We start from the raw sequence: 20,641 nt of genomic DNA, 5'->3' as shown, positions 1-20,641 counted from the left end.
TGGAGAGCAGTACTCACTAACTGATCCAGACCACAACAGACCACTAGTTTCAGCGCCCCTAGTGGTAGTAAGTGGTCCGGGACAGACCACTGAATTGGCTACAAACTAGCCCTAACCCCCTCTCCCCTCATTCATGCCTAAAATAGTCCTACTGATACCTTTTGACATGTAATCACAGGTGGGGTTGCACAATTATGGCAAAAATGAAAATCCCAATTATTTTGATTGGCTTTTTGATCCTGATTATTAATCACAATTATCAGTATTGATAATTTGAGGAACAAAATGATTCTGATCTTATATCAGCATCTTTTCAACTACAGCAGACACTACATGCAATGAAGTGTTTCAATATTGTCGAAATTCTACAATTATTAGTTGTGGAAACTAACATTGCGATATACGATTAATATGACAAATATGACAAATAATATTTACAAAGTAAAACTAAAAAAACAACTCACTGTATCTGTTAACCAATACAAAAGCAAACCATTTAATTTCAACATTGTTCATTTTAATAGTTTCTTTTTTACAAAATATAATAATTATAAACCAACATACATAACAGAAGCAGTACAATATATAAATTGCTAAAAAAAAAAAAAAAAAAAGACTTAACAAAAGGCAGTGTTTCTACTCCCTTTCCTGCCCTGGTGGTCTTGTCCTGAACCCCCCTCGTGTAAACAGGCAAACACAAAACAAACATTGATCTGAAAGTGGCTCGGCTCTAAGCAGGGGTCACAGGAAGAGTCACGTATTTACAGACAGAGACAGGGAATAAAGAGAGGGATGGATGGAAGTAGGACCCTTCCTTACCATGTAACCTTTCCTTTAGCTCTTTGGAGACAGAGGAAATATAATATACGGACATATATATAAAAAAATACCACATATGTATGAATGAATACATATATGTATATATTTTCAGAAATATCATTAAAAATATATGGAAACACTCCTGTTAGGCTTCTTAAAGCACAAATGTATTTGTGCTATAGAACATATATTTTTGGAATATGCAGATGTTCAAAAATATTCCCAAAATATCTATAAATATTTAGTATTGGCAATTTTGTCAATATCTCTGACATATTTGTGCATATATACATACAGTATACTTAATGTATTTATGTATATGTTAACTAATACATGTATTTAAACATATTTTGAAATGGATTTTAACATATGCATATGTGTGGTATTTGGTCAAAATATGTTTCAGTGTATTATATTTCCACGGGTCTGGCAGAGGTAAGTGAATAAGCTCAAGGAAACATTTCAAGGGAAGAGAAAGATTTGCTGTGTTTGTCTAATCCACAACACATCCTGGATCTGCCTCACTTGACAGTGGGAAGAGTAGCGCTGTACCTTTGTTCACTCATCTTCACTCATCTTCACTGATTGGAAGTTACTTGGCATGTTGCTTCCTCCTTGTTAGTTTTGTTCATTTCAGGTTGGGTTTTCCAAAAGCAAACCAGCAGTACAATTATCTCCAATGTCCTCCACTGAAGCACAAAGCTGGGATGTTTTTGGAAAATTCAGCACACACAAACACTCGTGGCGGTTAGTGGACGAGGGGACAGTCCACAGCTCGAAGGAGGGACCTTGCTAAAATATATGGAGGCAAGCAGGAGGCAGCAGAACAGTTCTGTTGAATCTTAGGGTGATCTTTGGACCACAAGGTCTTTCATTCATAATAACGGCATATCTACGTTTTAACTCTCTCAGAACAAGCTGTGGCTTAATCCCAGAAACCTAAAAAAAAATCACTTTTCCAAATGTGTATTCAATATGGACACCTGTCCAGAGAGACTCGTGGAAAATTAGTCAGTCACAAATACTTGGCTTGGAGATAATCAAAGTTGTAGAACCTGAGTAACTGTGATTGAGTTCAACCTATAGTAGCATTTACACAATACATACAGGTTAATTTATGCCTACTCTGCAGGCTCTCATTGGTACTAATAAAATGTTTAACATGGTAGAAACAGTGGGCAGAAATGATGACAGGCACTACACCTTGGTAAATCTCTACTTGTACTGTAAACCCTCAAGGAAAATTGAGGAACTAAGAACAAGGACCAAAAACCACAAAAGCAAAACTAAAAACTCATTTGTGCCAAAATCTGTAAAAGCATTGTCTCATGGTGCTCCTACACCGATTTCAACTTTCAAATCATCTTTGTATAGAAAAATGTTCTTTAGTTTTAGTTCTTCATATTCAAACAAAGTGTTGGAGGGAAAAATCAGGTAGACTGAATCTGATCCAAAGGTCCACAGACAGACGGAGTGGAGGAGCGGGTGGTAGTGCAGACTAGTGCAAACAGTTCTTTCTGGAACCGACAAAGGAGAGGCCGTTACAGAATCAGTAGAGAACGCAGTTTGAATTTAAACAAACTATTCTGAAGGACAGAGGTTTACTCTGTGTTCAGACTGCCAGCAACCGCGTCGCTGTGCTACTATCCAATGACAGATTTGAACTAGCTGCAGTGGCAATATTGCTACAGCAATAGACCAGACATATGATTGGCTCTTGGTGGATGATGTTGCCCAAAACTCCAGCTGCAGCCTTTTCCACACTGATAAATGAGAAAATGAGGCAACAGTGGTCAACATTGTCCAACATCTCTCTTTTGAAATGAAGGAATGGACAACCAGCAACTTGTTTCTGGTGTGTATGCACGATCACTGCGGCTCTCAAGTCTGTGTTCACAATATCCATGGCCCTGGTACAGGCCACGGTCATAAACTGTTTAGTTCCCATCACCAACACCCCAAAAGGAGTGACTGACAAGCTTGTCATTACAGAATGGACAGAAGGTTCAATGTGCCTGTGTTCTGAGTTCAGAAAGAGGGGTCAGACTGATGAGTAAACCCTCTAACAGCAGGTAGTACGCCAATCCTTCTCCACATACACAAGCAGAGGAAGTTAGGTAAATGCACTTCCTGTGCTGGATGGTTTCTTTAACCCCAGTGTAAAGACCAGCACCAATCAGAGATCACCACTCCAGGCAAACCAGAAAGTGTACTACTCAATTTTGGTTGGAATACACCTTTCCTGTGTCCCTCCACTGTGTGAGAGAGCGGGGGTGCTGGACGGGAGGGGGGCACAGGAGGCCGCCGAAGGCCCCGAAGTCTGATGGGAGGATAGCGGGTGAGGGAGGGGAGGCAGAGGGCATGCTGAAGTCCACCTGCAGCCTATGGGTGGCGCCATTCCCGCTCCCTGCAGTACCACAGTCAGGGCCCTCAGGTGCAAAAGGTCCGTGCAGCTGGAGCTGATAGAAGCCGGAGCCCAGGAGGTGATGGTGGTCAGGGGCGGACGGAGGGCTGCCGCAGGCCCACTGGGAGCTCTGGGGAGACGGCTGGGACTGCAGCTGGGCTGGAGGTGAGGAGCGACAGCCGCCTGGGCCGGGATCCTGGAGGTCGTCCATGGGTGGCAGAGGAGAGAAGGGACAGCTGAACAGCTGCTGAGGACATCCATCGGCACACAGCTGCGAAAGCCCCATCACCAGCTCGCCACCTGGACGGATACAGAGCGGTCGATGGGACGATGTGTTAACTTTGACAAAACCTCTACGAATACCCTGCTCATGGGCAGCCATGTAATGTACTATCACTTCCTTTTAATTTACAATAATGTTTACATAGCACATTTCATAGAGGTTTAAAATGAAATTTGCTTCATCAAAGAAAATTCAAATTACTTAAACTTGTGTATATACAGTACATACAGTCCCTTCAGAAAGTATTCATTCCCCTCACATTTTGCACATTTTAGTGAGCCAGAAAAACATTAAATACAGATCTGATCCAGATGTTGCACTATCAGTGAATTAATTTGATACAGATGTTGCACTATCAGTGAATTAATTTGATACAGATGTTGCACTGTATATGAATTTAATTGACACAGATATTGCATGAGTGAATTTCTATTTAGAGATTGCCAGCAAAGAACACAACAGTGCACCACCTTCCTCTGTGCCTTAAATTACAGTGGTGGGAGGAGGATGATTCATATGTTTGCCTTATGATCTGTCCTTTCTTGCCAACCACAAGTGAACCACTTTATCTCTCCACATTAACTCTGAGAACTAGGAGTCAGAGTCCATCCAGCACTTAAAGATATTCCCAGAGAGATGCACTGACATCTGATTCATTGAAATGGAATTAACATCAGCTCTGTTAGCACAATATGTAATGTATAGCCTAATTGCAGAGTAGTTCATGTTTATTACATGTCTTACTTTGCCCCTTTATGTGAGGTCCTCATACCATATGACACCATGTATTGTATTTCTATGCAAGTTGTTGATAAGTCTCTGCATCAATGCCACCACACTTGTTATACTCGGTAACCGATTCTAATTCTAAACCGAGGTACAAAAGAGCAACTGTGCAAACTTTTGTTACATCCTGAAAACTGAGACCAAACAACAGATGCTGCCAAACATTGGATAAGTATTTCCCCCTAAGGCTATTTGCACTCACTGGAATAAGGGGGTGAATACTTTTCATTAATTCAAGTGTTTGCCATACAAGATTTTGGAATTTTATTTCAACTTTGACAAAATTGAGCTCTTTAGTAATAGGCTTTGAGCAGATCGTCTGGTAAATATCAAATAAAAGATTTTACAAATGCATGAAAAAAGTCAAGGGGACAAGGGGTGAATTCATTCTGAAACAACTATATATATCTGGTTTTAACTGTAAAGCTGATTATAGTATATACTAGATAGCCCGAGGAAGGCTAATGGAAGGCTAATACTCTACATTATATTAGCTCATTAGCTACATTAGCTCTGTACCCTTTGGCTCTAATTAGAGTCAGATGGTCTAGTAGAGGCAACTTAATGAGGTTTGTTTCCAATCACCACAATATTTATTTCCCATTCTCTCTTTCTCTCATTCTCTCTTCCTGACTGTTTACCTGCAGGCTCTGCCTGCTTTCTGTGGCCTGTGTGGACCGAGTTCACGGCTTTAAGAGAAAGCGGGGCGTTCGTCTGCGCCGGGGGCGGCCCTCCTCCTCTGGAGCACCATGTCAATGTGCGCACAAACACACACACACACACACACACACACACACACACACACATGCATACACACATGTACACACATGCACGCACAGACACACCAATCCAAGACACACAAAAAACAAGAAAACAATGGGCAAAACAAATATACAAAGGTGGGAAGATAACACATTAAAAATGCTTCAAAACAAAAGATAATGAGTACATGATGCCAAAATGAAAGGCAAACCACGCAATCAAAACAAGAAATACAATAGACAAAAATGAAATCCAAAGGACTGCATGTATAGCAGTGAAGGATGTATAGCAGGAAATTATGTGATTTGGCTTAATGTGTCTGAGATGGTATGTGAATGGTTTATATTTTGAAAGATGGAGACAGACAGCTTTCACCACAGTTTTTTTAGCTTCATTAGAAACCAAACTCAATCCCTCAGACATGAGCTCATGACCATCTGTGTGGTAGACGGTTTGTGGGATTGTTTCTATTGTATTGACCAAGGACTAGGGCAAAGTGCTAGAGTCAGTATTTATCTGTCGTCTCAGTGATAAGAGTACTGATGTAAGATACCAGCTCCCTCTTCAAATGGAGCTCTCGTTTAAGTGGACCTGGTTAGTAATCCTACATACAGAGCTGTAGGCTGAATGTCTAGAGTCTTGTTTAGTCAAGATTTAAATAGGTTTGACTTGTGAGCCTGATGGTTTGCTGTTGGACTACTGCCTTTTTGAGCACTCACACAGCAAAATTTAACTTTGCTCTTAGTGTACTTTTTACGATTTAAGTTGTATTTTGCCTTTATACATTGCTGTATTTTGTTCATCTGCTACATCAGTATTCGTCTCAATGCTGCTCTCTAGGCCAGGTAACCCAATAAAAGAGATTTGGAATCTTAATGGGTCTACAAAGTTAAATTAAGTTCAAACATGTAACGCCAGGCACTAGATCCAGTTTGAGTAAGATGTAGTGACGAGTGCAGGACCATAAACAGTGCAGACTCCGGGGTAAAAGCCAGACAACAGGGCCAAGAACATTTTCCCTTCTACCTCATTCCTTAGCTCTTACTTATGCTTCTTTTCCAAGCACTTCTCTCTTCTGTGAACATGGGTTCAAGGGAATACTGTCAGGTCGCTATGGCTCTGACCCTTGCACTACTATTGATTGCATGTCATGCTCGTGATCTAGCAGTTTAAAGTTCTTCTACCGTTGAACTCACTGAAAGTTGCTCTGGGTTTAAGCTAAATGCCTAAAACATAAAATGTGAATGTGAAAATTACTTTTGCCAATGGTTTCAAGTATTTGAACCACTACAGTGAGTGCTTGTAGGAAACTTGGAACAGCTTCTCAAATGTCACCGCTTGCACGCTAGGATAAAACAAGCTTTCCCTCAAACGCCTCTTCTGCCCTCCTGGTCTGGTCTGGTCTTTACCTTGTTTGTCCAGGTCCAGACCCGACGGTGGAGGTGAGGGGGACTCCCGCTGCCCCGGACCCAGGGAGCTGTGAGACGACAAGCCGTGGGAATTGCTGCTTCCCTCCAGCTCCCCCACCTCCCCATCCTGATCTCCATCCTCCCTGCAACACATAACACAACCACCGTCAGCGGAGGAAAGCCTAGCTCAGCATCAAGAAGGCGACAGAACATCAGGCTATCAAGGCAGACTGACTGTCAGATTCAAAACACAGAGAGCAGATGAAGCGCACACACCTTAGTGAAATGTTTCTGGGTTATGGCATAAAATATTATGATCTCAGCATCATATGAGAAAATAACAGAGAGAGGAATATAGAAATTACAAATTACTACACCTGGACCTGCATTTATATATATTTTTTATCTTTTGTGTGTTTTTATTGTAAACCCTGTCTGCAAAAAAGAAATCTTACAGGACAATAACATTTTAAAGATAATTTAATTTTTTGGCATTTTGCCTTAATTAAATAGTGTAGTGTATAGTGAAGAGAGACAGGAGAAGATTGAGGAGAGAGAGGGGGATGACGTCAAAGGTCCTAGACCGGATTCAAACCCAGGATGTTATATGGTACACGCCTTTAGACCACTGAGCCACCAGGACGAAGTTTGGACTGAAATATCATATTAATTTATGGATAAATATTATGTACCCCTTGGCTAGGGTTAGACAGAAACAGATTCATTCATTGGTGCTGAGACAAAACCTTAAAGTTAGAAGTGGGAATCTCACTATTCTGAGAATTTCATTAGAGGTTTGGCCACTAAAGAGCAATTCTCAATTTTTCAATCATTTAAGGCATTTCTGCTTTACCAGATAGTGAACTACAGTGACAAGGAAGATTGGAGACAGAAGGGGGATGACATGCCATGAAAATAAAAAGCAGGGTTCAACTAAGGCTGCATGATTATGGCTAATAATCCTGAATCCAGATATTGTGATCACAATCATGAATCACAATTCTTAGTCTTACTGTAGGAGCAAAATTATTTTATGGCACTATTTGCATCTTATATCAGCATCTTGACTATTTGCAACTACAGCAGGCATTCTAAATGAAAATAAATATTTAAATGTTGCCGATATGCCAATAGTCTATAGTTATTAATTGTGGAAACTAAATATGATTATACAAAATTAATTGTGCAGCCCTAATTTAAACCCAACGTATTGCAAATACATAACATGCAGCTTAGCCCACTACACCACAAGGACACCCAATAGTTCTTAAATTTACCAACAGTTATGCTTAGAGTCCAAGCATGCCAAGCAACAAGGGTTATGAGATCCCCCTTCCACACCTCTACACATAATTTCCCCAAAACAATTGGAATGGAGATTTCCCGTAGAGGTTTTTCAGCCCTGAGCTAAATCCAGGAAACCAGCCTCATTACTAAGGTGACAGCAGCTCTTATCATACAAAAAACAAAGGCAGCATGAATTCCAGTTAAGAGGCACAACTTCAACGGGATAAACACAGACGATAATGCACTGAACGTGAAATTTAACACTTTAAATGATCTGATGGCTTAAGAAACAGATGAGGAGAAGTTTTACCAGAAGACAGTTAGAGGCCCAGAGGAAGACTGTTAGAAGCTACAACTAATGGGAATGAATAAATGAACAGATAAACAAGCCGGGGTTTTACTGAAAGAGCTTCTCAGAATAGGAATGACTGGTGCAGATTTAGTGGGAAGGACAGATGACCATATAAATTCTCACTTCTCGCATGTAGACTGGCCGGCAAAGAGTAAACAAGGAAGAGCTAAAGCAATGGCCAAGGTATTGTCAAAACTGTATAAGAAGGGCATGATTTTAGATATTTTTATCTATTTACCAGCATGCGTCATTACAGGACAAGCAATCCATGTGATGAAAAACACTTGCTTTGGGTGCTTTTGGGGTTGATTTGTGCAGTATTTGGAGAGCCGAGCGCCCAGCTGAGCAAGACATTTGTAGCTCTATAGTGAAGCAATTGACGAGGTTTTGGTCAGAATTGATCAGTATGAAGGAAAATGGTGGGAAAATGGGGTCCAGGTAAAAAATGATTGGAATTATCCATTGCGTACCTATAGATGTAGCAATTGTAGAGGCCCCATTTTTTTTTTCACTGCATGTTTGCTACATCCCCAAGAGCAAATGTATAGAAAATGATTTTTCTCTTTTAGGTGAGTGATATTAGAGTTTTGTGTTACAATACACTGATTTGGTTGTACTCTAGAAAGAATAATTAATTCAAGAAGGATTTGTCTGCCGTATTAATGTGGGACAGATGCTGGAGAAATGCATGAAGAAGGACTTCTACAGTGGCCGCTGTATATGTGAGAGGTTTGCCACCTTTTGTGGAAAATATAATACTGGTTTTCATGAAGCCATGCAAATAGGACAAAAGTTACAGATAATTTGTTTTTCGTGCCTGAACAGCTCCACATAGATCCCAAGCCTGTCTGTATGGCAAACTGAGCTTGACTAGACCGAGAGCCGTGTCGCTCGTGTCCCAGCCTGTCCCTACTCACATGTTCCCTGATTGCAGGCTGTACTTCTTGCGGCTGAGCCTGGTGGCCTGCTGGGTAAAATACTCGTGGCGGTCCGACTTCTTCCACATGTAGTAATACTCCACACACTCCCCCACGGAGCGCGTTCGTACCTGGGGGAGGAAGAAAATTTGGAGCTGCCTTTTTTTTTGTTTTTGCTTTGAGCAATAGAATGTTATCTCATCGAATAATCTAACAAGTAACAGTGGGTGGGTCATCGAGCAGGTTCGGACAGGCGGATTTCAGGTCGGATTCAAGGGAAACAGCATTTGCATTTCAGAGGTTTCGGCGTCTCCTGGTCTCCTGTGCACTCACCTTATTGGCCTGAATGAGGTGGAAGTTTTTCCCATAAACTCGATAGCCGTGTTCAAAGTTCCTACACTCCTCCTCGCTCCAAGCACACAGCTCTTCTACAGAGAGGGAAGAGCAGCAGGGGTATCACAGTTTTATGATTCACATCAATTTTTATTTTTAGTTTTACATTCAATTTCCATTTTAGTTCAAATTGTCAGCATTTGTCAGCTTTAGTTTGATATTTCTTTATTATCTATTTATGAATATTCTGTTTTAGCTTGCCTTTTATTTCGTTTTGGTGTAAGTTTTAGTATTTAAACATTCATGCTTGTATGAAGTGTGTAGGTAGTACTTGTATACTGACAGAGACCTCACTAACAATACGGCAAGGGTCAAAAGACTAAAACCAAAATAATTCAGGTTCATTTTTATTTATTTAGTTAATTTACTGACTGACATTTCTGTTTTTTCCTTAACTTCAGGGATCAGACTGTTCTACAGCTACAGTACGGGAAGCGATCTAAATCAGTTTGTGAATATGATTAAAAACTTTGTAAAGCCAAGATGGGATTGGAATGATTTTAATTAAGAGTGAATTATTTTTGTGAATCATTGAGAGCTATTGAGAGCTTTAAAAACGAGTGTAATAGAAGGTCGGGGGAAAAAGTAGAGCAATAGCCAGGTTCTCACCACTGAACACTTTCACATTGAAGCGTAATCGTCTCAGTGCCTCTTCTGCATTGAAGTTGCATTTCACCAGTTCATACAGTGCCTGAGAGTCAAGGGGAAAAGGAGGGGGAGAGGCATGAAGAGAGACTGTCACAAAGAGAGACAATGGCTGCAAAATATCACTTCTGTATTTACAATGAGTGGGCAAAATAAGAGGAACTTCTGCCCATTCAATAAGATAGACTGACCACTTGAATCCAGGCAAAAGCTATGATCCATTATTGATTTCACTTATTAAATATTCACTTATTAAATCTACTTCATGAAATCGACTTCACTAATCATGAAAGGAAGATGTGGTTGAAGGAGAGCAGACAGGTTAAAGAAGGATTTTTAAGAGACAAGTGAGACGTGGTTTGTTCAAAAGAAGGTAGAACTCAATATTAGAAAGGTGTACTCAGTAGGAGTACACAACCTCAAATATAAATGGATTTTACAGCACAGTCTGACTGGCATTTCTGCTTCACTCGTCAATACACAGTAGTCAGCAGAATCTTTGACAGTTGTCTCCTGGAATAGATGCAGTTAACCTGTTCATGGTCTCTGACAAGGTTCCTGGGTTAAGATAAGAATACCTCATTTGCAGTGTTGGGGAGAGGTTCTTTTATAAGTAATTAGTTACTTTACTTTGCTACTTACCTTAAAAAGTAAGTAGTTATTTCACAGAGTTGATCTTTATTTATTTATTTAACTTATTTTATTTTAACTTCACTCCACTTCAAAAACAGGCTTGTACTGTGTGTTGTCGATCTTTGCTTTAAAATGCAATGCAAGACTCTTGCTTTATTTTTAAAACAGTAAGACAATCTCATTTCTATCAAGCAGAATCGACTGTGTTTTGTCAATTAGCAGCATCTTGTCTGCATGAGATGCTGCAGGATTTTCACTTTTTTCAACTTTTTTTTTTGTTTTTTTGAGCCAACAAAAGTGAAACAATACAACGGAATGCCGTTGCTTTTATTTTTCTAATTTTAAAAAGTAACTAAATGGATTGCAAGAACTGAAAAACGAACGCATTAAGTTACTAGTTAAAAGTCTTCTTACATATCACTCCTGAACACACACACACACACACACACACACACACAGCCCCCTACACTCCCTCAGAGAAACCACAGCACAGATTCGACTGCACTGTATCTTCTTCTAAGCCGACACGCTGCCTCTTCGTACGCACTCACTGTATCTGACAATGTCTCCTGGGATGCTAAGTCTTTTTACCGTACCTGTTCGTTGTCTCGGACAGCGTCCCTATACATTTGTGTGTGTGCTGCCCCCCCTTGGCCTCCTGGCCTCTGTGCGCTCAGCAGGAACTCCTCCACCTCCTGCACCGGCAGAACACCTGGACTCCACAGCAACTGGTCCTCACTGTCGTAGGCTGGAGACGGAGAAAGACAGAGGAAGGAGAGAAGAGAGGGTTAAGGCAGATTGAGGGGAGTTGAGTCGAGGAGGTACAGAATCAGGGTGGAAGACAAAGACAGAGGAGGTAAAGAGGGTAAGAGAAAGAGACAGAGTTAGAGTAGAAGAGGGAGAGAATATGGAGGTGGGGATAGAGAACAATAGATGATGGTGTGATACAGAAAGAATAAAAGTTTCCATGTTCTCCCTGTGTTTGCGTGGGTTTCCTCCAGGTGCTACGGTTTCCTCCCACAGTCCAAAGACATGCAGGTCAGGTGGATTGAAGATCCTAAATTGCCCATAGGTGTGAGTGTGTTTGTGTGTCGTGTGGTATATGATGTATATAATCTAGTAAAATTATGTATATGAAGTAGTATATGAAGTATGTGATGTGTGTATGTATATATGATGTAGTATGTATATGACATGTTCTGTATGTGATGCTATGTAAAGCCCTTTGAGACATGCTTTGTGATAAAGGGCTATATAAATAATCTAGACTAGACTAAACTAAAAAAATAATCACCTGAATTAGCTTGGTGCTGGGGAAATTTCATGCAACAGTGGCTGTTAAAATCTGTTTTTTTTTTTATCCCAGTAACACATATGTTCATGTGGGTCCATACAGTAAATCAGCACAGGTATACATACATACATTCAAATGGTTGAGGAGAGAAAGAGCCTAAAACAGTCCAGGGCGTACCTCTCTCCTGGTAGGTGTACGGGCAGAGGGAAGGGATTTTTGCCTGGTACATGGAGCCCACCATGATGTCCTGAGAATGGAGTCAAAAACACAGTCAGTCACAGCCCCGACATGTGCCAGTCTCAATAATCCATTTTATAAGTTGCAATTTTATTGAAATAAGTGCTGCTCGGTGGATCATATGTAAACCGAATTTACCAGTGGAACCCAACGATTCATAAAAGACCTTAAGTCACGTTCTGTGAGGTGTGCGTGTTTGCCGATAAGCACGGCAACATAAACTGTTTGGATTTGCAGTGGAGTTTGTTGTGACGTTCTCTCCCATTTTGCCTCTTACATTTCTGTCATTTCTTTCTGGGAAAAATGGCTTAGATGAAACTGTACTCTGGGAGATAGAGGTGTTACAGAGTGCAAGCATGTGTGACTCCAAGTTTGAATCCGTGTGTGTGTGTGTGTGTGTGTGTGTGTGTGTGTGTACTGTATGTGTGTCTGTGCTTGTCAGTCTAACAGGTACAGTGAACGTGTGGCGTGTATTGGCCTTGTGTGTTTGTCTGTGGCTTACCTTGCGTTCTTCATTGGAGGGAACGGAGGCATCGTCAGAGTCTTCTTCTGAAGAGCTGACTAATGTGTCTTTGTCTCGACCTGAGAGAGGACAAAACATCAGGAACAGAAGCTCTTTCCATTCCAACAGATGGATCAGGTGAATCCAGGTGAAACATATGATCTCTTATTTATTTCAAATAATTTATTAAACCTCTCTCTTAATTTCAAAGGCTGCACAGGTACACCAAAGGATGTAATCTTTGATTCAGACCTCTTCTGTGAGAATCACATCAAAGAAATTTCCAAACAAACATTTCTTCACCTTCAAATTCTTTTATTTTTTATTTAGTCTTTATATAACCAGGTAAGTCCCATTGAGATTAAAGGGATTTCAAGGGAGACCTGGCCAAGACAGCAGCAGCAACACAGAAAGTTACAGACAGACAGGGCGGGCCATAATAAAAATAAACATACAAAATAACAAACATAACAAACTATAAAATGCAATATACGTAGTATAAAGTAGTGAAAAGAAAAGAGAGCAAAAGACAGAGAAGGAATAAGGCACTTCCCGTCCTCTCTCAGCCGAGAAAAAATTATCCTAACTTTTGTTTATTTCAGAATTGACAACTGCAATGCATTTCTCTCCAGCTGCCCCAACTCCACACTTAAAAAATCCAACTTATTCAAAACTCAGCAGCCCGAGTACTCATGTGAACCAGGAAACAAGAACATATTACCCTTCACTGGCTGCCTGCAAATGCATGGATTGATGGTATTATGGTATGGTGTTCCAAATATCACAAAAACTTAGTGTGATAGTCTTTAATTCTTGGTAGAGCCCCCAGCTACAAGGCCAACACTCTACCGTCCCTCTGTAACCAATGTCATGGTGCCCTTGACCAAGGTAATTAACCCCTATTTGCTACAGAGCGGCTGATCAGGGACCAACAGTAGAAGACTGTGGTTGTTCTGGTCAGTTCCTGGTTGTGAATGTGTGGATCTGTATGAATGCAAAGCAAGGCAGTGCTGAAAAAGAGCTTCAAAAAAGAGCTCAGTCAATATTCCCTGGATAAATAACCGTTAAACAAGAGGCACTTGAGCTGCCTAAGGCCCTGCCGTAACTAGTTGTGCTATTGAAGTCATTAATGCATCAATTAGCAAATATTTCTATGCCAACATAGTTGTCTTTACATAACACATGGGTAGTATTCATATCAACTGCGTATCTTAAAGCGTAATTCTGCACCCAGTTTGAGCTTCTGACAGTGAGACAGTGGGTGTGAAGAGCGGGGAAGAGGAGGGGGTTTGGTGTTGGGTTGGGTTGTTATAGCATCAAGTAGTTTCAAGAATCAATTTTTCTTCATTAATGTGCAAATTTATGTAGCATGGTGCTCCAACATCTAATTAGATCATCTAGAGGGAACCTGGAGTGTAAGTATGAAGTTTCTATCATGTATTGTTCTTGAGTTACTATGTTCACATGATGTGTCTACACAGGCAGACAGACACAGACGCCACCATGACAGCATGAAAAAAAGTTAAAAAAATCAAAAAAGTAGTGTACCTGCCATATATTCTTCAGTGTTGTTAATATTTTGTATACTCAGCACTAATACCATCACTTTTTCCCAAAGTTAAGTTCAAGCAGAACCACTGTCAGGAGAAGTTTGTTCAAATATATTTAAAACTCCTCCAGTTCAAAAATGATATGAATGCTCCTGGTGTGATTCACTCTTGCGGACAGGAATCACACAAAGCAGTGCCTGCTGTCATACGAGGCAGGTCCCACATCAAATTGTGCAGCAACAAAACAAATCAAAGGTTTCGTGAAACATCCTCACATTATAATCTCTGGCAAGTAATGTTATTGAAGTGTTCTGTCTAGCTGTAAGTAATAAGCTGCAGTCTCAGCAAAGCACTGATTTAAAACAAACCAGAGAAAAAATTCGACCAAAAACACACTGCAGGAATGCACTGGTATTCTGTGTGTGTGTGTGTGTGTGCGTGTGTGTGTGAGCGAAAGAGAGTGACAGAGACTGAGATGGAGACAGCATATAAAGTATGTACTGTATGTACAGTATTTGCTTGTGTGTGTGTGTGTGTGTGTGTTACCTTGCAGGCGTCGGAGCAGATCTGAGGTGTTTGAAGTGACAGAGGGGGTGAGGTCATCGGCTGATGATTCCTCTTCCTCCTCCCCAGGAAACAGATCCTTGGTTATCTGATCCTGGCACAGAAGGAACAATGGAATAGCACAGAATAGCACAGCACAGAATAGAATAGAATAGAATACAAAAATCATGTTTCAGGAGTCAATCATCTTCCCTGGGTTCCTGTGTTAGTCAAAGTTTGTAAGCATATTAAATCAAACCCAATAGATTTGCAACATTTCCAATATTGCATAAGATTCCTGCAAAGTTATAATTATACCCTAATGCTATTCAGTTCCAGATCATTGAGATTCTAAAAACGGTCTGTGAAGTTTTGACATTCAAATACAGCAAATACTTATATATTATATTAGATGGAAATAACACAGCTAGTATGTTTGAGCCTGCTTGGCTTAGTAAGCCCATCATATACTTCAAATGGGCTCAGTATTTCACAAACAAAAATGGATACACTTCCAAAACGTCCATGTCTTTGATTAAAGCACTTTATAAATAAAATGTATTATTATTATTATTTGATGTTACCCAGTGGAATACACAGTAAATCACAACAAAGTAGTTATTTATAAAACCTCAACTTGATGTGGAAATGTTTGTAACTGTGCATCAGGTCTACGCTTGACCTGCTGGTTATGTCGAGGTATTGCAGGCTTGAAAGCCGCCAGCGAACCCCCAGGGTGAGCTGTGTGCACGCTCCATATACAGTATACTATAATTCATATGAAGTGGTCTAAAAATGTTAATGGTGTTGATATCAATCTTCAGAATCAATTTAATCTTAAAGAAAATTGCTATGTTTATGATTGAATTTCAAGTCTTCACAACTTTAAAAGGCCAATTATTGATGGTGTGCACAAAATTGAGGCGTGAGGAAAGCAAGATTCATTATCAACCCCAAGGACAAGATATGCTATAAATAGTCTGCTACAATAAGCGAACAGTTGTCATTCAACCATGGCTGCACTGGCCTTATTTATATGACATTGACTATGTTAACATGCAGGCTCGAAAAGGATTATCTGTCTAAACTGACTAAAAAGTAATCTGCCGTCAACTGTTTGCATGCATGAGAGAATGCGATCAGCTGTTTACATGTTTCTAGCTAGTGATCGGAATGATCTCATGTTTGGCTTGTGCAGTGAGGCCTGCATCTTTTTCTTCAACTATCATTGTCCAACCACTATTAGCCTACATGGTACATGACCGCCACCTGCACACTGGGAGACTATGATTACACACAAGGTCGTTTTGCACATGGATGCCATTGCCAAAACTATAAAGGCCCAAGGCTAATAGGCCTAATTATGGCCAATAACCCAAACGGATGAGAAACCTCAATACACACTGAATGTTTACAAGACTAATAGGTGGCTCCGGATGGGATATGGGCTCCATAGCCTCTGCGTTTGGATGAGACAGTATTATCAGGATTTACAAATGTGAATCCAACTCATAACAAAAAAGCGCCGTCAACTGGATTTGCAGCTTCTCCATGATTCGTCATTCTATTCCAGACATCTATGCACCTGTAGTTTTGTGAATGCATAATACGAATGAGCGTGCACGCCATGACAAATTCTGATATGAAGGCCAATTAAAGGTTTACATGATTGCAGTCGGATTTGACAAGCGGACTGTCAATAGGTTAATCCAGCACTTCCAAGAGGATTGCATTTTCAAGCAGATTTGGCGTTGGTCGGTTTATTCTAAAATTATTAGGTGTTTATCTGAGGTTCTGACATTGGGAGTAAGTCTGAAATAGTCTCATTAATCTGATTATTTGACTGTGTGTAACTGTTGGGCCACAATCACAAAGAAAACTAATTGCAAACCATTTTCATGTGCATTCATGTTGAAGTTCATTTGCAATTTATACATTACAGGTGTACATATACTTCACTTTGAACAAGCATGCACAGCTTTATTCAGATATTACTCAGATATTTTTAGAAATCAGGAGTAAGCACCACTTGAAACATGATCTTAAAGATCAAATCCGGGTATATTTTTTTTAATGGGGCCCTAGGTGTGTCTAGGTATGGATCAGGGTGTATCTCACCTTGTCCAGTGTCATGTCTGGCAGGCTGGCAGCCAGGTGACAGGTCTCCCTCTCCGGCTCTGGCACCTCGTAGCCATACAGAGCCAGCAGCTCCTCCAGGGGAAGCTCACTGGCCTACAAACAGAACGTCACAGAGGGAGAGAGAGAAGGGAAGGAGGGAGATGGTGGGGTAAAAGAGGGAGGGCAGGAACAGAAATCTTCAGGTTACTTCCACATTTCTTACAAATGAGGCCCGCTGGTCATCAGTTAGTTCAATGATGTCCAGGACACATTTGGCTAAAGCATTTTTTTCTCCTTCCCCTAAATGAACTCGATAGCTCTTTCTCAATTTGCATTCTTGTGTTGTTGTGGGATAGGAAAAGAACATTTCTACTGTTCAAATGTATTATCGTGTCAATTTCTTTTCTGATTTTTCAATAATTTTTGCTTTTTCCTTGTGAAATACTGAATCTCTGACAATCAACTGAAACAACCTGAAAATAGAAAATCACTGAACTGTTGAACTGTTTACACTCTGCATGCAGCCTGTGATGGGGGGTTGCAAGCAGGCATCACTATGTTTTAAGCGGTCATGAGCCAAAAAGGTTGAGAACCACTGGTCTATATCAGAGCCGTTTGAAACAGATGTGAAAGTGAACAACTGTGTCTTAATTGATCATGAGAGTGACATCAAGCACACAGTCCATCTCAAACTGTAAGGACGCTTCTCTGTGCTCGCTTTCTTGAGAAGTTTATTCGCTCCAAGACAATGGGAACTTGTTAAGTCGATAAAAATGTGTGTTGGCTTATATATCACTCCAATATCCACAGTATATATAATGTAAACTTAACTTTATATTATTTGAAAAGCAACTGAAATATTACTACACAATAAAAAAGGCTATGTATTACATTATTAGGTTACTCATTCAAGTTTAAGTAGCAATTTCAGTTAGTACTAGTTACAGAAATGTGTTACCTACCACTGTGGTTATAACACTAATGTTGCATTGTTCTCTAGCAATAATACGTGAGAGGGTGTTCGTTACTGTGATTGTATGTCTGTGATGCAATACTGCTATTAAATAACCATAATCACAACAAAAAAAAAACCCTTAAGGGAATTATGGCTTTTTACCAACACGTGTACTGACTGGTACGTTTTTTTCAAAGTAGTAAATACATAAGAATCAAACAAGAGAGGTTGCTAAGTTGCTCCGCTACCACAAGAGTTGGCATAGCAACCAACGAAGCATGGTTAGCCGTGCTTTGAGGTAAATTTGAATCTGACTGCTGAACCTAAATGTGAACCCGTCTTTGACTGATCTCACTGGTCCACGCCACATCAGCACAGGTTTATAGTTAAGTTATGAGCACCAAACTTGACCGTACAGTGTGGGATCGAGCTGCCATCTTCATGGGGCGAGGAGAGAACTCGTCCAGCTCCTCTATGGCCTGCTGGGACTTCTGCTTCTGCTGCTGAGGGCCTTCATAGCTGTACCTCAGGATCTCCGCTAGGCCGCCACCACTATACTCAGGTCCAGAGCACATACCACCTGGGACACACACACACACACACACACAGTATTATATGCATGAACATTCAAAGTCATGTATAAAAATGTGGAAAAAAAGGCCTACACAAAGACACACGGAGATGCACAGTATTGTATTCAAAGACAAGCAACATAAAATCATATGCACACACACTTGCACAGGCGTACCTGTGGCACACGTGCACACACATGTACACACACACACACACCATGATGGATCAAGGGGTGGCTGATCCTGGCTCATCCCATTACAGATCAGATGACTGCTGACTTTTAAACCGCTTTTTTTCAACTGCTGAGACTTAACTGCTTGGACCAAAGTATTATCAAAGCCCCCCATGTATCCCTAATGAAGAATGACTACAATATCCCTATAAAGACTTACAGTGTGTCTGTGGTGCTCAATAGTGAGTTTATTGTGACCTTACTGCACTTTATGGAATTATTATTTTTTTTTTATGGTATTTCCAAGGATTTTCTGTGGTGTAATTTTAGGCCTATAGAAGCTGGTTTTGCTTCTATAGGCTTTGCTGTGACATTTGTTTAGTCATCTTCTTAAAATGTATCACAGGTTGACTGTAGTTGTTTTCGTATGGGATCACAGCACATCCTAATATTGCTTGAGAGATACAGCAACATATTTCACAATCTAAACTTTAGGCTAAAGGAATTCAGAAAAGAGGGTCTTGTGCCTTTAAAGCCACGGCTAGAAAGTTAGGCCTTGGTTGAGCAGACAGAGCAGTTACATAAAAAAAAGTTTAAAACTTTGTGTACCATTAGGGCTAGGAGGATCTCAAGCACTAGAGTTAGGAAGCTGGCTTCTCAATCCCACCCTAGCCCACATAAGGCGCCAGCCCTCACTAAATTAGATTATACTTGTGACAAAGTGTTCAGACAGTATTCCCGGACAAAGAAGTGATAAAAGTCCAGTAAAAGCTCCGGTCGCGTGCCTCTCCCACCCCACCTTGGGCGCTGTCTGTCTGACCAGGGGCGCTTTCCTGTGACTTGGTGCTGAACGTCCCTTCCTCTCTCCGACTCACTACAAGTGGCACAAGAAGGAAATAACTAGTTCTCAATGTTTCCGAAAGAGACGGCCGGAGTTTACCTGCGCCAAGTCGGACATCTCCCCCAACTTTTCACTCAATCCACTTTTGTCGCCGGGGCGCACCTGAAATAGTTCAGCACCACCGTGTTAGACCCGGTCGGACTCCTATTGTTTTCTACGGCTTTACTATCGCGGCAGAGGGAATGGCTCTTTAAAGCCAAGAACGCGGAGAGAGGCGATACGGTGGAGAGATTCTCCATTTCTTCCTCCCTCCCCCGGTTAAATCCTCCCGTCGCTCTCTTCCACCCGGCGTTCACCGGCCGGTTTAATTGTCAACAATCCTGTGTACCGTCCGGAGTGACACGAGGTCTTAAAAATGGTCCGGTTTCTCTATCATTTGGGTCATTACATTCCTCGTTTTCGCTCACTTACCTCCGCCATTCCGTTTCTGCGCAGGCTGACTATTGCCCGGATGTTGTAGGTCTACTCTTCTGTACGGCTCCGTTTATTGCCGCAACGTTTCAGCAACTGTGATGAGTAGCGTATACAGTGTAACTGGCCTATATGAACGAAATAAGTTACGTGCAGAAAGTTATCTACGCTATTTCAGTGTTTTTTTCTGTTTTTGTCTCGCGTTTGACAACAGACATTTGACAATTTCCTCGTAGTTAGGAATAACTGTTTCTAAAGCTTCCCCCACTTTCGTTATGAAATCCAAAATAACCTATCTTCATATACCACTAAAATATGTTTTACACCACTTAATTTTAAAAATATTAAAATCTGTAATTATTATAGGTTATATTAATATTTATCCCTGATCCCCATGTTGTCATATGCATGTTGTCGTGTCAAGAAGTTGGCTACAGCTTGATACAAAACTGATAAATACAATATTGAATGTGGTTGAATTGAAATGCCATCTCTCAGCAAAAATAATGTCAGAGTTTGCATATAGTGAAGCTTGAAACTACATGGCTCATATGTGGAAATGAGGGAGGGGACAGTAGCCTACATGGCCGGAGCAGATAAAGATATACGGCTCTGTCTGCAGCATGTGACTGCATGTGGTTCTCAAGTGTATTCAGAGAGATAGATAGGAGAGGCAAAGTCAATGTATATGTTTC

At 40.7% G+C, this 20,641-nt stretch overlaps 1 protein-coding gene across 2 annotated transcripts; it reads right to left on the bottom strand.

Annotated features, from left to right (window-relative positions):
- Window positions 1-495: 495 nt before the first annotated feature.
- mier2 (mesoderm induction early response 1, family member 2) lies at window positions 496-18,431 on the bottom strand. Of its 2 annotated transcripts, XM_071920496.2 has the most exons (12): window positions 18,306-18,431; window positions 16,935-17,048; window positions 14,820-14,931; window positions 12,724-12,803; window positions 12,162-12,231; window positions 11,287-11,438; window positions 10,022-10,103; window positions 9,353-9,447; window positions 9,020-9,150; window positions 6,464-6,606; window positions 4,934-5,031; window positions 3,394-3,523 (listed from the first exon to the last, which is right to left on the bottom strand). In XM_071920496.2, the coding sequence occupies exons 1-11, from the start codon at window positions 18,330-18,332 to the stop codon at window positions 4,976-4,978; spliced, it is 1,062 nt and encodes a 353-aa protein (XP_071776597.1). In that variant the 5' UTR covers window positions 18,333-18,431; the 3' UTR covers window positions 3,394-3,523; window positions 4,934-4,975. The 2 variants fall into 2 exon arrangements, with proteins under 2 accessions (XP_078141986.1, XP_071776597.1); XM_078285860.1 differs by lacking the exon at window positions 9,020-9,150 and having other exon boundaries at window positions 496-3,523.
- Between the last annotated feature and the right edge of the window lie 2,210 nt (window positions 18,432-20,641).

Source organism: Centroberyx gerrardi, chromosome 9 (genome assembly GCF_048128805.1).
Source record: "Centroberyx gerrardi isolate f3 chromosome 9, fCenGer3.hap1.cur.20231027, whole genome shotgun sequence".
Taxonomy (NCBI): domain Eukaryota; kingdom Metazoa; phylum Chordata; class Actinopteri; order Beryciformes; family Berycidae; genus Centroberyx; species Centroberyx gerrardi.
This window is presented reverse-complemented; position numbering and strand designations above follow the sequence as displayed.

What these genes read in the sequence shown, in the direction of transcription:
- mier2 (XM_078285860.1), bottom strand. Translation starts at nt 18,332, where the DNA reads ATGAAGATGGCAGCTCGATCCCACACT. An exon ending in CAGACATGACACTGGACAAG is followed by an intron (nt 14,932 to 16,934) that starts GTGAGATACACC and finishes CTTCTGTGCCAG; the next exon opens with GATCAGATAACCAAGGATCT. An exon ending in TCTGGACCTGGACAAACAAG is followed by an intron (nt 5,032 to 6,463) that starts GTAAAGACCAGA and finishes ATGGTGCTCCAG; the next exon opens with AGGAGGAGGGCCGCCCCCGG.